Source organism: Embiotoca jacksoni, unplaced genomic scaffold (genome assembly GCF_022577435.1).
Source record: "Embiotoca jacksoni isolate LCO1_2020_lvr unplaced genomic scaffold, fEmbJac1.0.p SCAF_11, whole genome shotgun sequence".
Classification (NCBI taxonomy): Eukaryota; Metazoa; Chordata; class Actinopteri; family Embiotocidae; genus Embiotoca; species Embiotoca jacksoni.
This window is the reverse complement of record NW_027185241.1, coordinates 16,274,762-16,294,109: the sequence shown is the minus strand read 5'-3', so window position 1 is coordinate 16,294,109 and position 19,348 is coordinate 16,274,762. Positions and strand designations below refer to the sequence as shown.

The 19,348-nt window shown below is 42.8% G+C and overlaps 1 protein-coding gene across 11 annotated transcripts in view; it reads left to right on the top strand.

Annotated features, from left to right (window-relative positions):
• plecb (plectin b) overlaps window positions 1–19,348 on the top strand; it is a 137,030-nt gene that overhangs the window by 116,453 nt on the left and 1,229 nt on the right. For 8 of the 11 annotated variants that reach the window (XM_069143361.1, XM_069143360.1, XM_069143366.1 and 5 more), the window contains 11 exons: window positions 183–366; window positions 482–505; window positions 1,850–2,007; window positions 2,536–2,714; window positions 2,807–2,945; window positions 3,124–3,480; window positions 3,576–3,659; window positions 3,768–3,872; window positions 3,990–4,088; window positions 5,975–9,328; window positions 12,175–19,253. In XM_069143361.1, coding sequence (XP_068999462.1) covers window positions 183–366; window positions 482–505; window positions 1,850–2,007; window positions 2,536–2,714; window positions 2,807–2,945; window positions 3,124–3,480; window positions 3,576–3,659; window positions 3,768–3,872; window positions 3,990–4,088; window positions 5,975–9,328; window positions 12,175–18,354 — 10,863 coding nt within the window. In that variant the 3' untranslated portion in view covers window positions 18,355–19,253. The remainder of the gene's footprint in view (window positions 1–182; window positions 367–481; window positions 506–1,849; window positions 2,008–2,535; window positions 2,715–2,806; window positions 2,946–3,123; window positions 3,481–3,575; window positions 3,660–3,767; window positions 3,873–3,989; window positions 4,089–5,974; window positions 9,329–12,174; window positions 19,254–19,348) is intronic. The other 3 variants (XM_069143362.1, XM_069143365.1, XM_069143363.1) reach the window with 1 other exon arrangement.

Here is a 19,348-nt window from a genome sequence, read left to right as displayed (position 1 = left end):
AACAGGGAATTGTTTGTGCTTTAACGATTCTACAATAGATTCAACAATATAACAAACCACAAAATCAGCACCAAATTAAATTACAACATCAACCCCTTCAGAATTTGAGATGAAATTCAACAGAGAAAGTCCTGCCTCCTCATCCTTCTCATCCTCCCTCCTTTCTTCTCCACCCTCGGCAGTTAAAGACCATGAAATCAGAGGAATACCGGCTGATTGTGAGGAACCTGGAGCTCCACTACCAGGACTACATGCGCGACAGCCAGGACTCGCAGCTCTTCGGCCCCGATGACCGCATGCAGGTCGAGGAGGACTACACCAAGTGCACCCAGCACTTCGACAACCTGCTGCGCTCCATGGAGAAAGGTACAATCTGTTCCCTAAACCACAAAGTCAGTTTTATCATTCCTGGTTATATTAAGGGAATATACAATAAGTGTGTAGCTATTTTACAGTATATGATTGTCAATTCACATTTCAGGACTAATGGTTGTTAGGATCAAAGGTGAGTGACGTACAACCAGCCAAAGCTACAGCTCACCAATCTAATGCGTGCACACGCTTCCGAGCCTTTGATTGGATGTTCACATTACAAGCATTAGTGTTCAGATTAGAGTTGTGTGACTGCATGTTGTTTTGGTTTCCAAGTTTCTTTTTCTGGCAGCACTGCACCAAGTAGAACTCGTGCTGTAAGTTAGGCGACAGTGTGTTAATGCTTTTTGTTATGATATTACATAATGGTGTGATTACTTAGATAGAAAATACATGCTATTTAACGTCTGCTATGGATGTAGCTTTTATGAAGCTCCGTGTGTTTGAGACACAACACATGAGGAACTGCATGTACGATCGGGCTTTAAATGCACCGCAGTGGAACAATGGATCGAAAATGCGATAGATGTTTGCAAAGACATGATCGCGTCTGAGTTATGCATTAGTATCCAGTGTTTCCAACACGGTAAGAATTTACTTGTGGTGCGGCGTGTAAGCGATGTGTATGCAGAGATTCATGCAGCTTAGAGGGGGAGAGTGTAGGAAGTGTATTTTCTGGAGCTACAATTTATAGATGTCTACTAAATGTCATACATGCAGACTACTGATAGATGCTACAATTTACCATATTACCTAAATGCCTCACATGCAAGCTCCTGCAGTGCTCACAATTATTGTGTTTGAAAAGAGTGAAAATAGGCATTCTAGTATAAGATGTACATAAGCTGAAACCAAGTGTTCCCCGCAAGGCCCTGAAAGAAACATAAGAGTAGGTCAAAACCTATTACATGGATGACTTTTGTGCAAAACATTAGAGGACTTTTAATTTGAAACAAGGTCTTTGTGCATTTTTATATTTAATATTTTTTACTGTTGTTTTATTGCTTTCCTGTATCTATAAATGCTGCTGCAGTGAAAACATTTCCCCTTGTGGGATTAATAAAGTAACTATCTATCTATCTATCTTTAATTTGAAAGGGAAGTCACGGTATTTAGCGAACTTTCTCACTCATTCAGTGACGCATAGGGCTGGCCTTGCTGTTGTTGTAGAGCGAGGGGAGATTATCCACCAGTGAATTGATCACGGTTGGCCTTGTTCTCACGGATAAAAAATGAAAACTGCTGAAGTGGGTCAGCCATAATAAACCTGGACGGCACACCCAAATAAATTCTGCGTGTGGGAAACACTGATATCTCTTCCTAAACATGACATATCTGTGTCATGTAAAAAAAACTTTTATCTGAACAGTTCTTTGCTTTAAGTTTAAAAGTTTTTTTTTTCCTTCAGCCTCACCCTTCGGCCCAATACACTTTTCTATTCCTGCTGTTCTAAACCAACACAAATGCTGTTACACAGGTCAACAAGATGAGACCCTGTGTAAGAACTACATCTCTGAGATCAAGGACCTGCGTCTGCGTATAGAGGACTGTGAGACTCAGACTGTGGCCCGTATTCGCAAACCTGTGGAGGACGAGCCTCTGAAAGAATGTGTCCAGAAGACAACAGAGCAGAAGGTACTTAACTCCATTTTAACTGCTGTCATGTGCAGAAATTGCAATCATGTCTAAACAAAACAAGTTCAGATATTCTGGGGTAAAAAACAGGAAGACAGTTCAATAATTGGATAAAAAGCAGAGCTGTTTGTACCCATATTTCATCACAGTCGTCCACAAGGCCACTACGATATGAGTTGTAGAAATTAAGCGAAAGCTTCCATAGTTGTAGGTTTGAAATGTGAAAATAAAGCAGAGAATTGAAATTGCTTCAAGGTTTTGAGTTTATCCTGAAGATAGTGCAGTGGTTACCTACCTTCGACAGCTGCTCCGATTCCTCCTCATCTGAGACTGTGCACATTTGCGCAGTGCCTCTGGCTGATCCAGAACACAGAGAACCTGCACAGCTCAATTTTAAATTGTAAAAGTCCCTCACAGCATTTCTGAAGTCAATTGTTGTGGAACCTGCTCTGCATATTAAGCTGACTTTAGCTGATGTTTTGTTCCCATTTCATCTTGTTAAAACTCTGGTCCTGTTCTGTCGTGCAGAAAATCCAGGTACAGCTCCAGGGACTTAAGAAGGACCTTGACAAGGTGTCTGTAAAGACAAAAGAAGTCTTGGCCTCCCCTCAGCCGTCTGCCTCAGCTCCCGTGCTGCGGTCAGAGCTGGACGTCACTGTGCAGAAGATGGATCACGCCTACACGCTCTCCTCCGTTTATCTCGACAAGTGAGTCACTAACAACTTACTCTAAAGAGAACGTACGCTGTTTCCTAACGCTACCAGGTCTTCTTAATTCATAAATTGTGTCTTGTTCCCAGGTTAAAGACTGTAGAAATGGTCATCCGTAACACCCACGGCGCTGAGGGAGTTCTCAAGCAGTATGAGGACTGTCTGCGCAAGGTTCACACCGTGCCCGGTGATGTCAAGGAAGTGGAGACGTACAGAACCAAGCTTAAGGTAAACAATACATGGTTATTTTTAATTCTGTGTTCAAAAATTCAACATCTTTTAGAAACTCTTTCAAGTGATTGTGTATAAAATACAGAACAAGATACAACAAAATACAGCTCTATCTTAATGATAGTTCAGTCTTGTCCTGATGAATATGAGCACTTTTTTTATATGGAACTTCCAGAAAATGCGAGCGGAGGCTGACGGTGAACAGCCGGTGTTTGACTCCCTGGAAGAGGAGCTGAAGAAGGCCTCCGCCGTGAGCGACAAGATGTATCGCGTTCACAGCGAGCGGGACGCCGAGCTGGACCACTACCGCCAGCTGCTGTCCGGTCTCCAGGACCGCTGGAAGGCCGTGTTCACCCAGATGGACATTCGCCAGAGAGAGCTGGAGCAGCTCGGTCGCCAGCTCGGTTACTACCGCGAAAGCTACGATTGGCTCATTCACTGGATCGCAGACGCCAAGCAGCGGCAGGAAAAGATCCAGGCCACGCCCATCACCGACAGCAAAACTCTGAAAGAACAACTTGCCCAGGAGAAGGTATATTGTACACCCCTCAATATTAACAGCACTCTTTTTGTTTTCAGGTGAAACTACTGAGCTTCATTGTTATTTTAACTGTTGTTTCCAAACAGAAACTGCTGGAGGAGATCGAACAGAACAAAGACAAAGTTGACGAGTGTCAGAAATATGCTAAGGCATACATCGACACTATCAAGGTGAGCCTTAAACAGCACTAGTTAGCTCATATTTTTGTAAATATTGTAATTTTGAGTATTCAGAGAAACTTTCTGTGGCGTAACTGATGATCTTTTTAATGCTAATAGGACTATGAGCTCCAGTTGGTCGCCTACAACGCTCAGGTGGAGCCTCTTGCTTCTCCCTTGAAGAAAACCAAACTGGATTCTGCTTCCGACAACATTATTCAGGAGGTGTGCTTATTCGAAAGAATGTCTAGAAAATGCAGAGTATTTTTATGAAAGACAACTCGACCATTAACAATTACCGTGTAAAAATATTCCCGATGTGTTTGTTTCTACCCGCATCAGTATGTAACACTGAGGACCCGCTACAGTGAGCTGATGACTCTGACCAGTCAGTACATCAAGTTCATCACCGACACGCAGCGCCGCCTGGACAATGAGGAGGTGCGTGACAACTGGCTGAGGATCCCAAACAAACTATACTCTAACCTTAACCTAACCAACCAAACAAATAATCAACCAACCGAGAACACCCGCCGACCACCGAAACGCATGCACACGCACTTCTCTCCGTGTGCCTCACACACACACACGCACACATACATTACATTAATGTACGGGCGACAAATAGTTCCTTTGCATTGGTTACGCATGAAACATTGGCATGCTGTAGCTGACCTATTAGCCAGAGAAGCACATATTTTTTGAAGCATATTATGTGCTTTCATGAAGGATCATATCTCGTTTTGACTCAGTTAAAACAGGAAACAATTCAAAATAATAAATGAAAACATTTATGCTGCATGAGGTTTGAGTGTGCGTACATTCAAGTGAATACTGTGTCAACGTAGATTATTCAGTCAGCGGTTTTATTGAGACGATGACTCTTAGTGTCTAAAAGACACAGAACAATGTATTCCATTTCCATCCATTCTGTGTGTTGTGCCGTTATAGATTTAGAACGAGGGGTTCTTTCTTTCACTTCTTTTAGTTTCCCTTTTCTTTCCTATCCCGCTGGCCACTTTATTTCCCGAGGTTAAACTCAAAGTTACAACTCTCCGGTTCAGCCTGGTTCTCATTAACACAAATATACAGTTTTACATTCTTTTTTCTAACCCTGATGTTTTGTTTGTTTCTTTTGCTTCTCTAAACTGCTTGCCAGTGCTTTGCCATGATGAATGCTTAACTTGTTTGAGCATTAAAGAGGTAAATTATTCAGTGTTGCAGGTACCTACCTCCTGTATAATCTCCATTCCCTCTGTCATTCTCACATCTGTGTCTCCTTCAAACTGCTGCTTTCCATTACTTGTTTATTTTTCATTTTCACTGCGCTCATCTATAGAAATACTGCAACTAACTCATGCTGTCTCCCAGTCACTGTTGTCCTTGCTCACACTGCATACTATAAATAGACAGCCTATGGAAGTGCTTCCTGAACTTATCGCAGTCATCAGCTGGTGTCCTAACTCCACACTGACTTCACCTGAACCCGTCATCTTTGACTTTTCCTTTCCTTTCTATTCCATTTTGTCACAAATAGTGATTTAAAGAACCCCCGGTGCATGGGATGAGAAAAAAAAAACTGTCAAAGAGAATGGTGGGAATGATACTCTAACATTAAGCATTTATTTATACAGAATGAAACGTTTCAACAAATGTTTCCATTCTCTGCACACAAACAATTCAACAGACATAAAACATTTGAATGTGAAACAGTTTAACAGAAACCTACAATAGAGGATTCCCTACTGAACACATTTACATTCATTTAGCCTGTAATTCAGTACTTTATACATGATAAATATATGTGGGAAATACACACATAATACGGTATATAGGTTATTTGAAACAATTTGACTATAGACTGTGATACCACTTTAAAATCATAGTTACAATGCAGTTTTACAAAGTCAGTGCTCCAGCTACAGTTGCATGCCATATGATTTTCCTGCTGTGTTGTGAAGTGATATTTTGTTTCCATACATTAATCAATACATCCTCCTCTTCCGTTTTGCCTGAATTGTCTTGTCATGAGTTATTTTAATTGCATTGTGAATTTAACATCACTTTGATGAATGTGCGTCTAATTTGCATCTAGTGATTGATCTTTGAGCTAATTTTAACATTAACAAAGATTAGGTAATACATTACATTAAGTTGCTCCTACTCGAGTGTGTTTTGGCTGCAGTTACCATAGTAATTCCAATGTTAATTGCTATGGTAATTCCAATTTTAATCCACACTGTTTTGAGCTGGTTAATGTATAGTTACCTTTAACCTGTCATGCTTGATTATAATCCTTTCTTTACCATTTGCTTCCACTAATGCAGAAAGTTGCAAAGAAACTCAAAGCGGAAGAACAGAAAAAAATGGCGGAGATGCAGGCTGAGTTAGACAAACAGAAGCAGTTAGCTGAAGGTCACGCAAAGGCCATTGCCAAAGCTGAGAAAGAGGCTAAAGAGCTGAAGCTCAGAATGCAGGAAGAAGTAAGCAGGAGAGAAACTGCTGCTGTTGATGCAGAAAAACAAAAGCACAACGTCCAGCTGGAACTGCATGAGCTGAAAAACCTCTCAGAGCAGCAGATCAAAGACAAAAGTCAACAGGTGGACGACGCTCTTCAAAGCCGGGTCAAGATCGAAGAGGAAATCCGTCTCGTTAGGATCCAACTTGAGACAACAGTAAGACAAAAGTCTACAGCGGAATCAGAGCTCCAGCAGCTCCGCGATCGAGCATCTGAAGCTGAGAAACTCAGAAAGGCCGCCCAAGAAGAGGCCGAGAAGCTCCGTAAACAGGTGAATGAAGAGACCCAGAAAAAGCGTTTGGCTGAGGACGAACTTAAACGCAAATCTGAGGCAGAGAAGGAAGCTGCAAAGCAAAAACAAAAAGCTCTGGAAGACCTTGAAAACCTCAGGATGCAGGCAGAGGAGGCTGAAAGGCAAGTGAAGCAAGCGGAGATCGAAAAGGAAAGACAAATCCAGGTTGCTCATCAGGCAGCTCAGAAGAGTGCCGCCGCTGAGCTCCAGAGCAAACACATCTCTTTTGTGGAAAAGACCTCAAAGTTGGAGGCATCACTCAAGCAAGAGCATGGCGCTGTCCTTCAGCTGCAGCAAGAAGCCACACGGCTCCAGAAACAACAGGAGGATGCAGAAAATGCCAAAGAAGAGGCGGAGAAAGAGCTTGAAAAATGGAGGCAGAAAGCCAACGAGGCTCTTCGTCTAAGACTCCAGGCAGAAGAAGAAGCTCACAAAAAGAGCCTGGCTCAAGAAGACGCTGAGAAACAAAAAGAGGAGGCCGAGCGTGAGGCTAAAAAGAGAGCCAAGGCCGAGGATTCAGCCCTTAAGCAGAAGGATATGGCCGAGAAAGAGCTTGATAGGCAGAGGAAGGTAGCTGAGATGACAGCTCAGCAGAAATTCACTGCTGAACAGGAGCTCATTCGCCTTAGGGCAGATTTTGACAATGCAGAACAACAGAGATCCCTTCTTGAAGATGAACTTTACCGCCTGAAGAATGAAGTCGCTGCAGCTCAGCAACAGCGGAAACAGCTGGAAGATGAGCTGGCCAAAGTCCGGAGTGAAATGGATATTCTCATTCAGCTGAAGTCGAAGGCAGAAAAAGAGACCATGTCCAACACAGAGAAGAGCAAACAACTTCTCGAGGCAGAGGCTGCCAAGATGAGGGATCTGGCTGACGAAGCAAGCAAGCTTAGAGCCATCGCAGAGGAGGCCAAGCATCAGAGGCAAGTCGCTGAGGAAGAAGCAGCTCGTCAGAGAGCCGAGGCTGAGAGGATTCTCAAAGACAAGCTGGCTGCAATCAGCGAGGCCACTCGTTTAAAAACAGAGGCCGAAATTGCCCTGAAAGAGAAGGAGGCAGAAAACGAGAGACTCCGGCGGCAAGCCGAGGATGAATCCTACCAGAGGAAAGCTCTCGAAGACCAGGCCAACCAGCACAAGCAAGATATTGAGGAAAAGATCGTTCTGCTCAAAAAATCATCCGAAGTCGAAATGGAAAGACAAAAGGCAATCGTGGATGACACACTCAAACAGAGGCGCGTTGTCGAAGAAGAAATCAGAATTCTTAAGCTCAACTTCGAAAAGGCTTCATCTGGAAAACTGGATCTGGAGCTCGAACTGAATAAACTGAAAAACATCGCTGAGGAAACTCAGCAAAGCAAGCTCAGAGCAGAGGAGGAGGCCGAGAAACTAAGGAAGCTGTCCCTCGAGGAGGAAAAGAGGAGGAGGGATGCAGAGGACAAGGTCAAGAAGATTACTGCTGCAGAGGAAGAGGCAGCCAGACAGCGCAAGGCAGCCCAAGAAGAGCTTGAACGTCTGAAAAAGAAAGCAGAAGAAGCCAGAAAGCAGAAAGATGAGGCCGACAAAGAAGCAGAGAAACAGATTGTCGCAGCCCAACAAGCAGCCTTGAAATGCAACGCAGCTGAACATCAAGTCCAAAGTGTCCTTGCTCAACAGAAGGAGGATGGCATCGTGCAGAAGAAGCTTAAGGCGGAGTATGAGAAAGCCAAGAAGCTCGCCAAAGAGGCAGAAGCTGCCAAGGAGAAGGCAGAGAGGGAGGCAGCTCTTTTCCGTCAACAAGCAGAGGAAGCAGAGCGACAAAGGGCAGCTGCTGAGCAAGAAGCTGCAAACCAAGCTAAAGCGCAGGAAGATGCCGAGAGGTTGAGGAAGGAGGCTGAATTTGAAGCTGCTAAACGAGCACAAGCAGAAGCTGCAGCACTCAAGCAAAAGCAACAAGCTGATAATGACATGGTAAAACACAAAAAACTGGCAGAGCAAACATTAAAACAGAAGTTTCAAGTGGAGCAGGAGCTCACGAAGGTCAAGCTTAAGCTCGATGAAACCGATAAACAGAAATCTCTCCTCGATGATGAGCTGCAGCGCCTGAAGGACGAGGTTGACGATGCCGTCAACCAAAGGGCCCAGGTGGAGGAGGAACTGTTCAAAGTCAAGGTTCAGATGGAGGAAATGCTCAAACTGAAACTCAGAATTGAAGAGGAAAACCAGCGCCTCATCAAGAAAGACAAAGACAACACACAAAAATTCCTTGCTGAAGAGGCTGAGAATATGAAGAAGCTGGCAGAGGGCGCTGCTAGACTTAGTGTAGAAGCCCAAGAGGCTGCACGCCTGAGACAGATTGCAGAAGACGACCTCAGTCAGCAACGAGCGCTTGCAGATAAAATGCTCAAAGAAAAAATGCAGGCCATACAAGAAGCCTCTAGATTCAGAGCTGAGGCAGAGATGCTCCAAAGGCAGAAAGACTTGGCTCAGGAACAGGCACAAAGACTGCTGGAGGACAAACAACTTATGCAGCAGCGTCTGGAGGAGGAAACTGAGGAATACCAGAAGTCACTCGAAGCAGAGAGGAAAAGGCAGCTGGTGATCATCGCTGAAGCCGAAAAACTCAAACTTCAGGTGTCTCAGCTCAGTGAAGCCCAGGCCAAAGCTGAAGAAGAGGCTAAAAAGTTCAAGAAACAAGCTGATAAAATCGCTGCCCGTCTTCATGAGACTGAAATTGCCACCAAAGAAAAAATGACTGTCGTAGAAAGACTGGAAGTCCAGAGACAAAGTACCAACAAAGAGGCTGACGATTTACGCAAAGCTATCGCAGACCTAGAGAACGAGAAGGCTAGACTGAAACAGGACGCTGACGAACTTCAAAATAAGTCTAAAGAGGTATTGTGTCAAAAATGGCATAACCGAGCAGCTTATGTCATTGTTAACTCTATCTAAAGACTAACACACTTCCTTCTTGAGATTTCCTCTTTACTTTTCTCTTATTATACTAATCATGAAACCATGTTTTTGATTTTAGATATGATTTTAATTTTTTTACAGTGCACTTTGCTCATGCAGATCACATCCTGAATGCCCCCTCATATCCCGGAATGTTTCCCCATTTTGAAGACATGCTTCATATTTCTTTTAGGGTCAAAACTCTGGCTCGAAAATATTTTTTTCACAATATTATTTATTCATATAAAGTGCAAGTGCTTAAATTATTTTCCATCAGGAATTTTGTTAAAAAGTTTTAACTTTAGTGTGTGGTAGCAGTTTGAGAGACAGACACTCAAAGATTTACTCGAACTTCTAACAAAATTTTGAACTGGTCTCAATTTAAAGGACCCTTCCACTGTATCCTAATTGATGGTAGCCAAATCCAGAACTTGTATTTACATGATAAAAAAAAAAAACATTAGTGGCTGAGAAAAACCTTTTCATCTATCGTCAACCTCCGATTTGTTGTAGTACCCAGTGTTCATTGTGAGTACTAGATGCAAACATCCACCAAACGTGTCTCCACCCTTGCAAGATATGTGTTTATATTAATCCAGCAAGCACAAACACACAGTCAACAGTAAATGCTAAGACTTTTGGCTGAAATGTGACAGAGCCAACTTATACTGTGAGCCCAACACATTAAAAGACCATGACGTGTATTGGTGTGCACCAGTTGACTTAATAGACATAAAAGACATGCAGCAACCCCACTTCCTTGTCATCAAGCTCATGTTAGCTTCATTCTCAACCCCTGCCCCGAGGTTTATCCATCTGCCCGAATGCTAGACTAGAGAATTGCAATGGTCTGTGATGCGTCAATGTCATTACCATACGGGCAATCCACCTCATACTGAATTAGGAGCACCGTTGGTATGATGATTCTTCTCAAGAGTAGAATACAGAGTTATAGTCATAAAACAAACAGTGGCGTATCCCTTTACCGTTTCGACAAGTTCCATCCTTTCATTCCATGCAAACCAGATTTGTCTTTCTAAATAGTTTTCTTTGCCATTTAGAATTTTAGAAAATCATTATCGATTACATGTTGTAAGACCTTTGAGTGTTTAACGCATGACAGAAAAATAGTGCCACCTAACAGTACGCACCAAATACGTATTCAGCACCTAAAAAAATAAATAAGTAAATAACTACAAGGCTGCTTGGAGACCGCAGACCTCGGCCAATAGTCTGCCAATAGTTCACTCTTCTATTTTAGACAATATCTGCAACTGTAACCACAATATATGTCTGGATATATTTCTAAAACTATTTGAATTATGTCAAAATATACGTCAACCTGGTTAAAGCTGTTGTTTTCAGCTGTGGAAGTGGTTCCAGTTCTCTGTCCCTGCGTGCGCCATAACAACTTTTTGTATTAAGTTTGAGCAAGTCCATGAACCCATGAATGTGGACTGTGATATGGAGTCATTGTAATTTTATAATTGCCTGTTTGGTCACGATTGAACTTTACTAATGTCTATTGCATTTTAAGATGAATGGCTCCCAACATTAATGAAAGAGAAAAAAATCATCTCTGGACCCAAACCCCCATGATTCAGATCCGTCCAAGATTTCATGTATTTTTTTCTTGGCCCGTGCTACACCCTTCTACCAAATTTCATGGAAATCGGGCCAATAGTTTTTTTGTAATTCTGCTGACAAACAGACAAACAAACAAACCGCAGTGAAAACATTAACTCCTTGCCAGAGGTAAAAATGCATTAACCAAATAAGTGAGAGCCAAGAAAATAGCATTGTGGCAAACAGCACTATAGTTGGCAGCACAGAATGATTAGCTGTGTTACTACTACAATCAGCATGATATCCTATGATTGCATCATTAGTTTATAAAAGCCCTCAGATTTTTTTTACAATTTTAACTGTCACATTTAATTCTTCATAAACCAGAACGAGCATGTCAATGACTTCCCTTAACTGGACTATATTGCTTCAAGGCAAATTGCCATAGCGTTAACAATTGTTTTGAGTCCTATATTCAGGTCACTATGACTTCTTTATAAGAAATTCCCCAAGGAGAAATAGGAATCTACTTTATTATTTTAGGATCGTTTAACTTTTATTGCAGATACATTTTGTAAGGGTACACGTTGCACTCCAAGTAGTAAATCATCTGGAGTATTTTTTGGTAATTTGTTTTATAGTGAAAGTTGAAATGGTTGTATCATTACACACTGTGTGTTACACACACACACAAGTCAGGAAGGAATATTAATCCCAAGACAGTAACAATGTCAGGCAATGGTATGTCCAAATGATTTTATGCAGGACAAATTCACAACAAAATGTATGTCACAGATGAATTTGAGTTTATGCAATAATCTGTCTTGTGACAAATTGTTATACTCAATTGTATTTCTTATTGTATAACTGTTAGTTGGGAAATGTCATAGACATGGTTTTATGGGCTAAACAAAAATTGCATTTGATGCAAGAATGATTTATCCAGAATCGTGTAAAACAAAGTTTAAAAAAATAATAATAGTTACCTGAAAAAATACTGCACAATCAATAAAAACGCCCTATAGAAAAGCACATATATATTAGAACATAATTTAATGATTAGTTTAGCATTTATAATTTGCATAAGCAGAGTGCATTGTACAAAAGGTGTTTATTAAAAAAATTATAAATACGATAAACTATTTGAATGAAAGAGAGTTTGATAGTTCCCCCAGCTAATACACCTGTTGTAACTTGTGTTTTCTATTTTTTTCAATCAGATGGCTGATGCACAGCAGAAACAAATTGAGCATGAGAAGATAATGCTCCAGCAGACATTCCTGACAGAAAAAGAGATGCTGTTAAAGAAGGAGAAGCTAATTGAAGATGAGAAAAAGAGGCTGGAGAGCCAGTTTGAAGAGGAAGTGAAAAAGGCCAAAGCTCTCAAAGATGAACAGGAACGCCAGAGACAGCAGATGGAACAGGAGAAGAAGAAACTCCAGGATACCATGGATGCAGCACTCAGTAAACAGAAAGAGGCTGAGAAAGAGATGCTTAATAAGCAAAAAGAAATGCAGGACCTGGAGAAGAAGAGACTAGAGCAGGAAAAGATTCTCGCAGATGAGAACCAGAAATTGCGCGAGAAGCTACAGCAGCTTGAGGATGCCCAGAAAGACCAGCACCCAAGAGAAACAGTCTCAAACAAAGAGCTTGTCCATGTAACAATGGTTGAGACAACAAAGAAAGTTTACAATGGCCAAAATGCTGGTGACCTTGTAGATGGTGTGGACAAGAGACCAGACCCATTGTCTTTCGATGGCATCCGCGAAAAGGTACCTGCAAGCAGGCTCCATGACATTGGTCTTTTACCCAAGAAAGACTTTGACAAGCTCAAAAATGGCAAAACCACTGTTCAAGAGCTTGGTCAGACTGAAAATCTAAAAATAATTCTTAAAGGAAAGAACCCCATTGCTGGTGTTTTGACACCATCTAATCAAAAGATGTCAATTTATCAAGCATCAAAAGAGAAGAAGATTACCCCCGGAACTGCCATGATCCTGCTTGAAGCACAGGCCGCCACAGGTTACATCCTAGACCCCATTAAGAACCACACACTTTCTGTTAATGAGGCTGTCAAGGAAGGCGTGATTGGACCTGAACTTCACAACAAAATGCTTTCAGCTGAGAGGGCTGTTGTTGGCTACAAAGATCCATACACTGGTGGAAAGATCTCTGTGTTTGAAGCCATGAAGAAGGGTCTGTTGGAACATGATCATGCCATCAGAGTCCTTGAGGCTCAGCTTGCAACTGGTGGCATCATTGACCCTATCAACAGTCACCGTGTACCCAATGAAACAGCTTATAAACAGGGTCAGTATGATGCAGAAATGAATAAGATTATGGAGAAACCTTCAGACGACACAAAGGGATACTTTGACCCCAGCACTCAGGAACCTTTGACATATTCTGAGCTAATGGCAAGATGCACCACTGACCCTGAGAGCAGTCTGCTACTCTTGCCAATCACAGACAAAGCTGCTCAGTGCTCTAGTATATACACAGAGGAAGAGACCAAGGATGTCTTCAGCAAAACAACCGTGTCTGTGCCATTTGGTAGATTCAAGGGAAAGACTATCACCATTTGGGAGATAATCAACTCCGAGTACTTCACTGAAGACCAGAAGAAGGACCTTCTCCGTCAGTACAAGACAGGCAAAATCACAATCGAAAAGATCATTAGGATTGTGATTACTGTGGCTGAGGAGAGAGAGAAGAAGAAGGAAATTACCTTTGATGGTCTGAGAGCACCTGTCCCTGCGACTGAGCTCCTCGAATCTAAAATCATTGACAAAGATCTTTACAACAAATTGCACAAGGGCAATGTGACAGTCAAAGAGGTGTCTGAAACAGAGCCTGTCAAGAAAGCACTGAAGGGTACAAACGGCATTGCCGGTGTAGTCATTGACTCATCCAAGGAGACGATGTCCTTCTATCAAGCCATGAAGAAGGACATGATGAGGCCCGGGCCTGCCTTGGCTATGCTTGATGCCCAAGCAGGAACAGGCTACATGGTTGACCCTGTTCATAATCAGAAATACACTGTTGATGAAGCTGTCAAAGCAGGTGTTGTTGGTCCTGAGCTGCACGAGAAGCTCCTGTCTTCTGAGAGAGCTGTAACAGGTTACAAAGATCCTTACACTGGAAAGACTGTGTCGCTGTTCCAGGCAATGAAGAAAGATCTCATACCTAAAGAGCAAGGAATCCGACTGCTTGATGCCCAAATGACCACCGGTGGCATCATTGACCCAGTAAAAAGCCATCGTATTCCCCATGATGTGGCTTGCAAGAGAAATTATTTCGATGATGAAATGAAACAGGCTCTGAGCAGCCCCACTGATGAAACAAAATGCTTCTTTGACCCCAATGCAAAAGAAAATGTCACATACTCACAGCTCTTCAAACAATGTGTCACTGACAAGAAAACTGGTCTCCGGCTCCTGCCTCTTTCTGATGAAGCAATCAATGCTAAGGAGGAGCAAAAATACACAGAAGCTCAGACAAAAGAGGCTATGACTCAGGCAACTGTGGAGCTTGACTCTGGACCATTTAAGGGCAAGAAGATGACCCTCTGGGAAATCCTCAACTCTGATTATCTCACTGAGGACCAGAGACTTGACCTGCTCAGACAGTTTAGGTCAGGAAAGGTTACTATTGAAAAGATAATAAAGATCTTTATCACAATCACAGAAGAGAAAGAAACCAAGAAACGAGAACAGTCGAGCTTCAAAGGACTCAGAGCTCCTGTCCCAGCAGCTTCCCTGTACGATTCCAAAATCATTGACAAACCAACCTTTGACCTCCTTCAACAAAGCAAAACAACACCTAAAAAAGTCAGTGAGAATCCCAATGTCAAGAAATACCTTCAGGGCTCTGATAGCGTTGCTGGCATCTACCTGGAACCAACAAAAGAGAAAATAAGCATTTATCAAGCGATGAAGAAAAAGCTCCTCCGACACAACACTGGTCTCTCACTTCTTGAGGCGCAGGCTGCAACTGGGTTCATGGTAGATCCAGTGAGGAACCAATGCCTGTCAGTAGATGAGGCAGTGAAGTCAGGCCTCGTTGGTCCAGAGCTACATGAAAAACTCCTCTCTGCAGAAAAAGCTGTCACTGGCTATAAAGATCCATTCACAGGCTGCAAAATATCTCTCTTCGAAGCAATGCAAAAAGATCTCATCCTGAAAGAGCATGCCATGCCCCTGTTAGAAGCACAGATGGTCAGTGGAGGAATCATTGACCCTGTAAACAGCCACCGTGTCCCCACTGATGTTGCATATCAGAAGAATATCTTCAGTAAAGAAATTTCCAATACCCTATCTGAGCCATCTGATGGTAACAAGGCTTTCTCAGACCCAGAAACTGATGAGAATGTAACCTACAAACAGCTGAAGGACAAATGTCAAAGAGATGCTGAAACAGGCCTGTTCATCCTCCCACTCTCCAAACCTCAGTCTCCAACTGTTGTGGAGAAGACATACCTCTACACTGAGGAACAAACCCAGAGCGATCTGACCACCAGCCAAATTAACATCCCAATTGAGGGTCTGGCTGACAAACCAATGAACCTCTGGGATGTCATGAACTCAAATCTGATTCCAGAGCAGGAGAGACAAAGGCTCATGGATGAATATCGCTCTGGTAAAATCACTAAAGAGCGGATGATCATCATTATCATTGAGATCATGGAGCAAAGAGAAATCGTCAGAAATGATAGCCCACTGTCATGTCAGACTATAAGGAGAAGGATAACTATTGAGGAGCTTTACAATGCCCGCATCATTGACTTGGAGATGTACAACCTTCTCAAACAGGGCAAGAGGGATATCCGTGACATAATGGAGTTGACCAGTGTGAAACAGTATCTCTATGGCACAGGCTGTGTTGCTGGGGTCACGACAGACTCCAGCTCCAAGATAAGCATATACCAAGCAATAAAGAGAGGTTTTATTAAACCAGAAATCGGCCTCAGCCTCCTCGAAGCACAAGCTGCGACAGGATTCATTGTTGATCCTGTGAAGCATGAGACACTCACTGTCGATGAAGCTGTTCGTAAGGGTGTTGTCGGCCCTGAGATCCATGATAAACTTCTCTCAGCTGAAAGAGCTGTCACAGGATACAAGGATCCCTACAGTGGGAAAGTCATATCTCTCTTCCAGGCCATGAAAAAGGATCTGGTTCCAGAGGATTATGCTCTGAAAATGTTAGAGGCACAAACGGCCAGTGGTGGTATTATTGATCCTGAATTCCAGTTCCATCTGCCAGCAGACATTGCCATGCAAAGAGGCTATATCAACAAGGAAACCAACGAGAAATTGACTGATGATGTTAAGGGATTCGTTGACCCTGTCACTGATGAGAAACTGTCATATGCACAGCTGCTCAAGAGGTGCAAGGTGGATGGTGGTTTGCGCCTCCTCTCCCTGGGAGACAAGAGGCTGACATTCAAGGGTCTGAGAAAACAGATCACAATGGAGGAGCTCATCCGCTCCCAAATTATTGACCAGCAGACTGTCTTAGAACTGAATGAAGGCCTTATTACAGTGGAGGAGGTTAGCAGTAGGGTATCAAGGTACCTTGAGGGCACAAGCTGTATTGCTGGTGTATTTTTGGAGTCCTCAAAGGAACGTCTATCTATTTACCAGGCCATGAAAAAGAACATGATTAGGCCAGGCACTGCATTTGAACTCCTTGAGGCCCAGGCGGCGACAGGGTACGTCATTGATCCAATCAAAAACCTCAAACTGACTGTCCACGAATCAGTAAAGATGGGAATTGTGGGCCCAGAATTCAAAGACAAGCTTCTCTCTGCCGAGCGTGCAGTGACAGGATATAGAGATCCTTATTCAGGCAAGACAATCTCCCTGTTCCAGGCCATGAAAAAGGGGCTCATTCTGAAAGATCATGGTATCCGTCTCCTGGAAGCCCAGATTGCCACTGGTGGAATCATCGATCCAGAGGAAAGTCATCGTCTGCCAGTTGAGGTGGCCTACAAACGCGGCCTCTTTGACGAGGAAATGAACGAGATCCTGACAGATCCATCTGATGACACCAAAGGCTTCTTTGATCCCAACACTGAGGAAAACCTGACCTACCTCCAGCTGATGGAGAGGTGCATCACTGATCCTGACAGTGGCCTGGTGCTCCTGCTACTGAAAGAAAAGAAGCGTGAAAGGAAGACCTCCTCCAAATCCTCAGTTCGTAAACGCAGAGTTGTAATCGTAGACCCAGAGACAGGCAAAGAAATGACTGTGTATGAGGCCTACAGGAAGGGACTCATTGACCACCAAACCTACCTGGAGCTTGCCGAGCAGGAATGTGAATGGGAAGAGATCACAATGACTTCCTCTGATGGTACTGTTAAATCCCTTATCATTGACAGGAGGTCTGGGAGACAGTACGATGTTGATGACGCTATTTCACGTGGTCTAATTGACCAGAACGCTCTTGATTCTTACAGAGCTGGAAACCTGTCCATCACAGAGTTTGCTGACATGCTTTCTGGAAACATGGGAGGCTTCCGTTCACGCTCGTCCTCTTTTGGTTCCACCACTGGTTCCACGTACTCCTCCCCAATGAGCCCCATACCCTCCATTAAAACACCTGCAGTCATATGGAATGACCCAACAGAGGACACTGGCCCTGTAGCCGGAATATTGGACATAGACACATTGGAGAAGGTGTCTATCACTGAGGCAATTCACAGAAATCTAGTAGACAACATCACAGGCCAAAGGTTGCTGGAGGCACAAGCCTGCACAGGAGGAATCATTGACCCCACAAGTGGAGAAAGATTCTCAGTCACTGACGCCACAGAAAAAGGCCTGGTGGATAAAGTCATGGTCGATCGCCTGAACCTGGCTCAAAAAGCATTCAATGGATTTGAAGATCCCAGAACTAAAGTAAAGATGTCTGCCTCCCAGGCCCTGAAGAAGGGCTGGTTGTATTACGAGGCTGGCCAGCGATTCCTTGAGGTTCAATATCTGACTGGTGGACTTATTGAGCCTGAAGTGGAGGGCAGAGTGACACTAGATGAGTCCATCAAGAAGGGCACGATCGACGCCCGCACGGCCCAGAAGCTGAGAGATGTCAGTGCTTATTCTAAATATCTGACATGTCCAAAAACCAAACTGAAAATCTCCTTCAAAGATGCCATGGACAGAAGCATGGTGGAGGAAGGATCTAGCCTCAGGCTGCTGGAGGCCTCCTCACAGTCGAGCAAAGGCCTCTACAGTCCCTACAACGCCAGTGGCCCTGGATCTGCATATGGCTCTCGAACTGGCTCAAGGACCGGATCCCGATCAGGCTCCAGGAGAGGCAGCATCGACGCTGGCTCTGGCTTCAGCATGAACTTCTCATCCACCTCCTTCACATCTTCTTCAAGCTACGGCCGCAGATTCTGATCAGCTAGTTCTGTTCCTAATAAACAACAATACTAATGCATTTTATAGTTGCATTTCTAACAGGAAAAACTAGTTACACTAACAAAGAAAATATCATTTATTTATTCTTCCCTGCATGTCGTCAAAACAAAAATTGCCTAGGCTATTGATTTTTTTTTCATATATAACATCTGTCTGAACATGTGCCTCATATCGAGACATAACCAAGCATCGCTAGATTATATTTTCTTTTAGTACTGATCACAGAATCAGTTTATATTTTTCAAGCAGAGCATGACATTTCTGCAGTTTTTTAAGTGACTTTATAGTTTTCATTTTACACCCGTTAAAAAAGATGTATACTTTGCTTTCTGAAACTAATATATAGTGTATCTATGTCAAAAAGAAATATTTTTCCAGTATTCCTTTTTTCCTTTGAAATTTAAGAATATTTGTCTATTTTTTATCTTTTTCGACAGTACAAGTAGTGAGATACCGAATGTCCACATAGTTAATGTTTTTAACTAAAATATATAGATGCCTTCAAAATTTCAGGATGTTTGTATAGAGTACGTGTTAAAGTTTTTTTTATGTTATATGTTGCCTGGGTAACTAGACTGTACCCAGTAAACTGCAGCACAGAATACACCTGAGACACTACAAGAATGCAACACTGAAAAGAAGTGCCAGACCCACACTTTGCAGACTGTTCTGAAACCAGTTTGACATTACTTTGTGCTCATGTCATTTATATTCAGTGGACGTTTGCATATTTTAAGTTAATTGCAGCAATGTTTTACACACTACAAATTTTGGATTGCTCATATTCACCGTCAACCAAGTGTTCCCAGTAAATCCCAAGATGATGTCAGACTCGATCCTTCTCCCTCACAGACCTGCCTCCTGTTATTTTGATTCTTGTAAGTTGAATTATCATTTAATTTATACATTTTTCTTTTCTTTGTTTTGTCTGTTTTCTTTAGTTGATTTGATCTGGTCTCAGAGCCTAGATTAA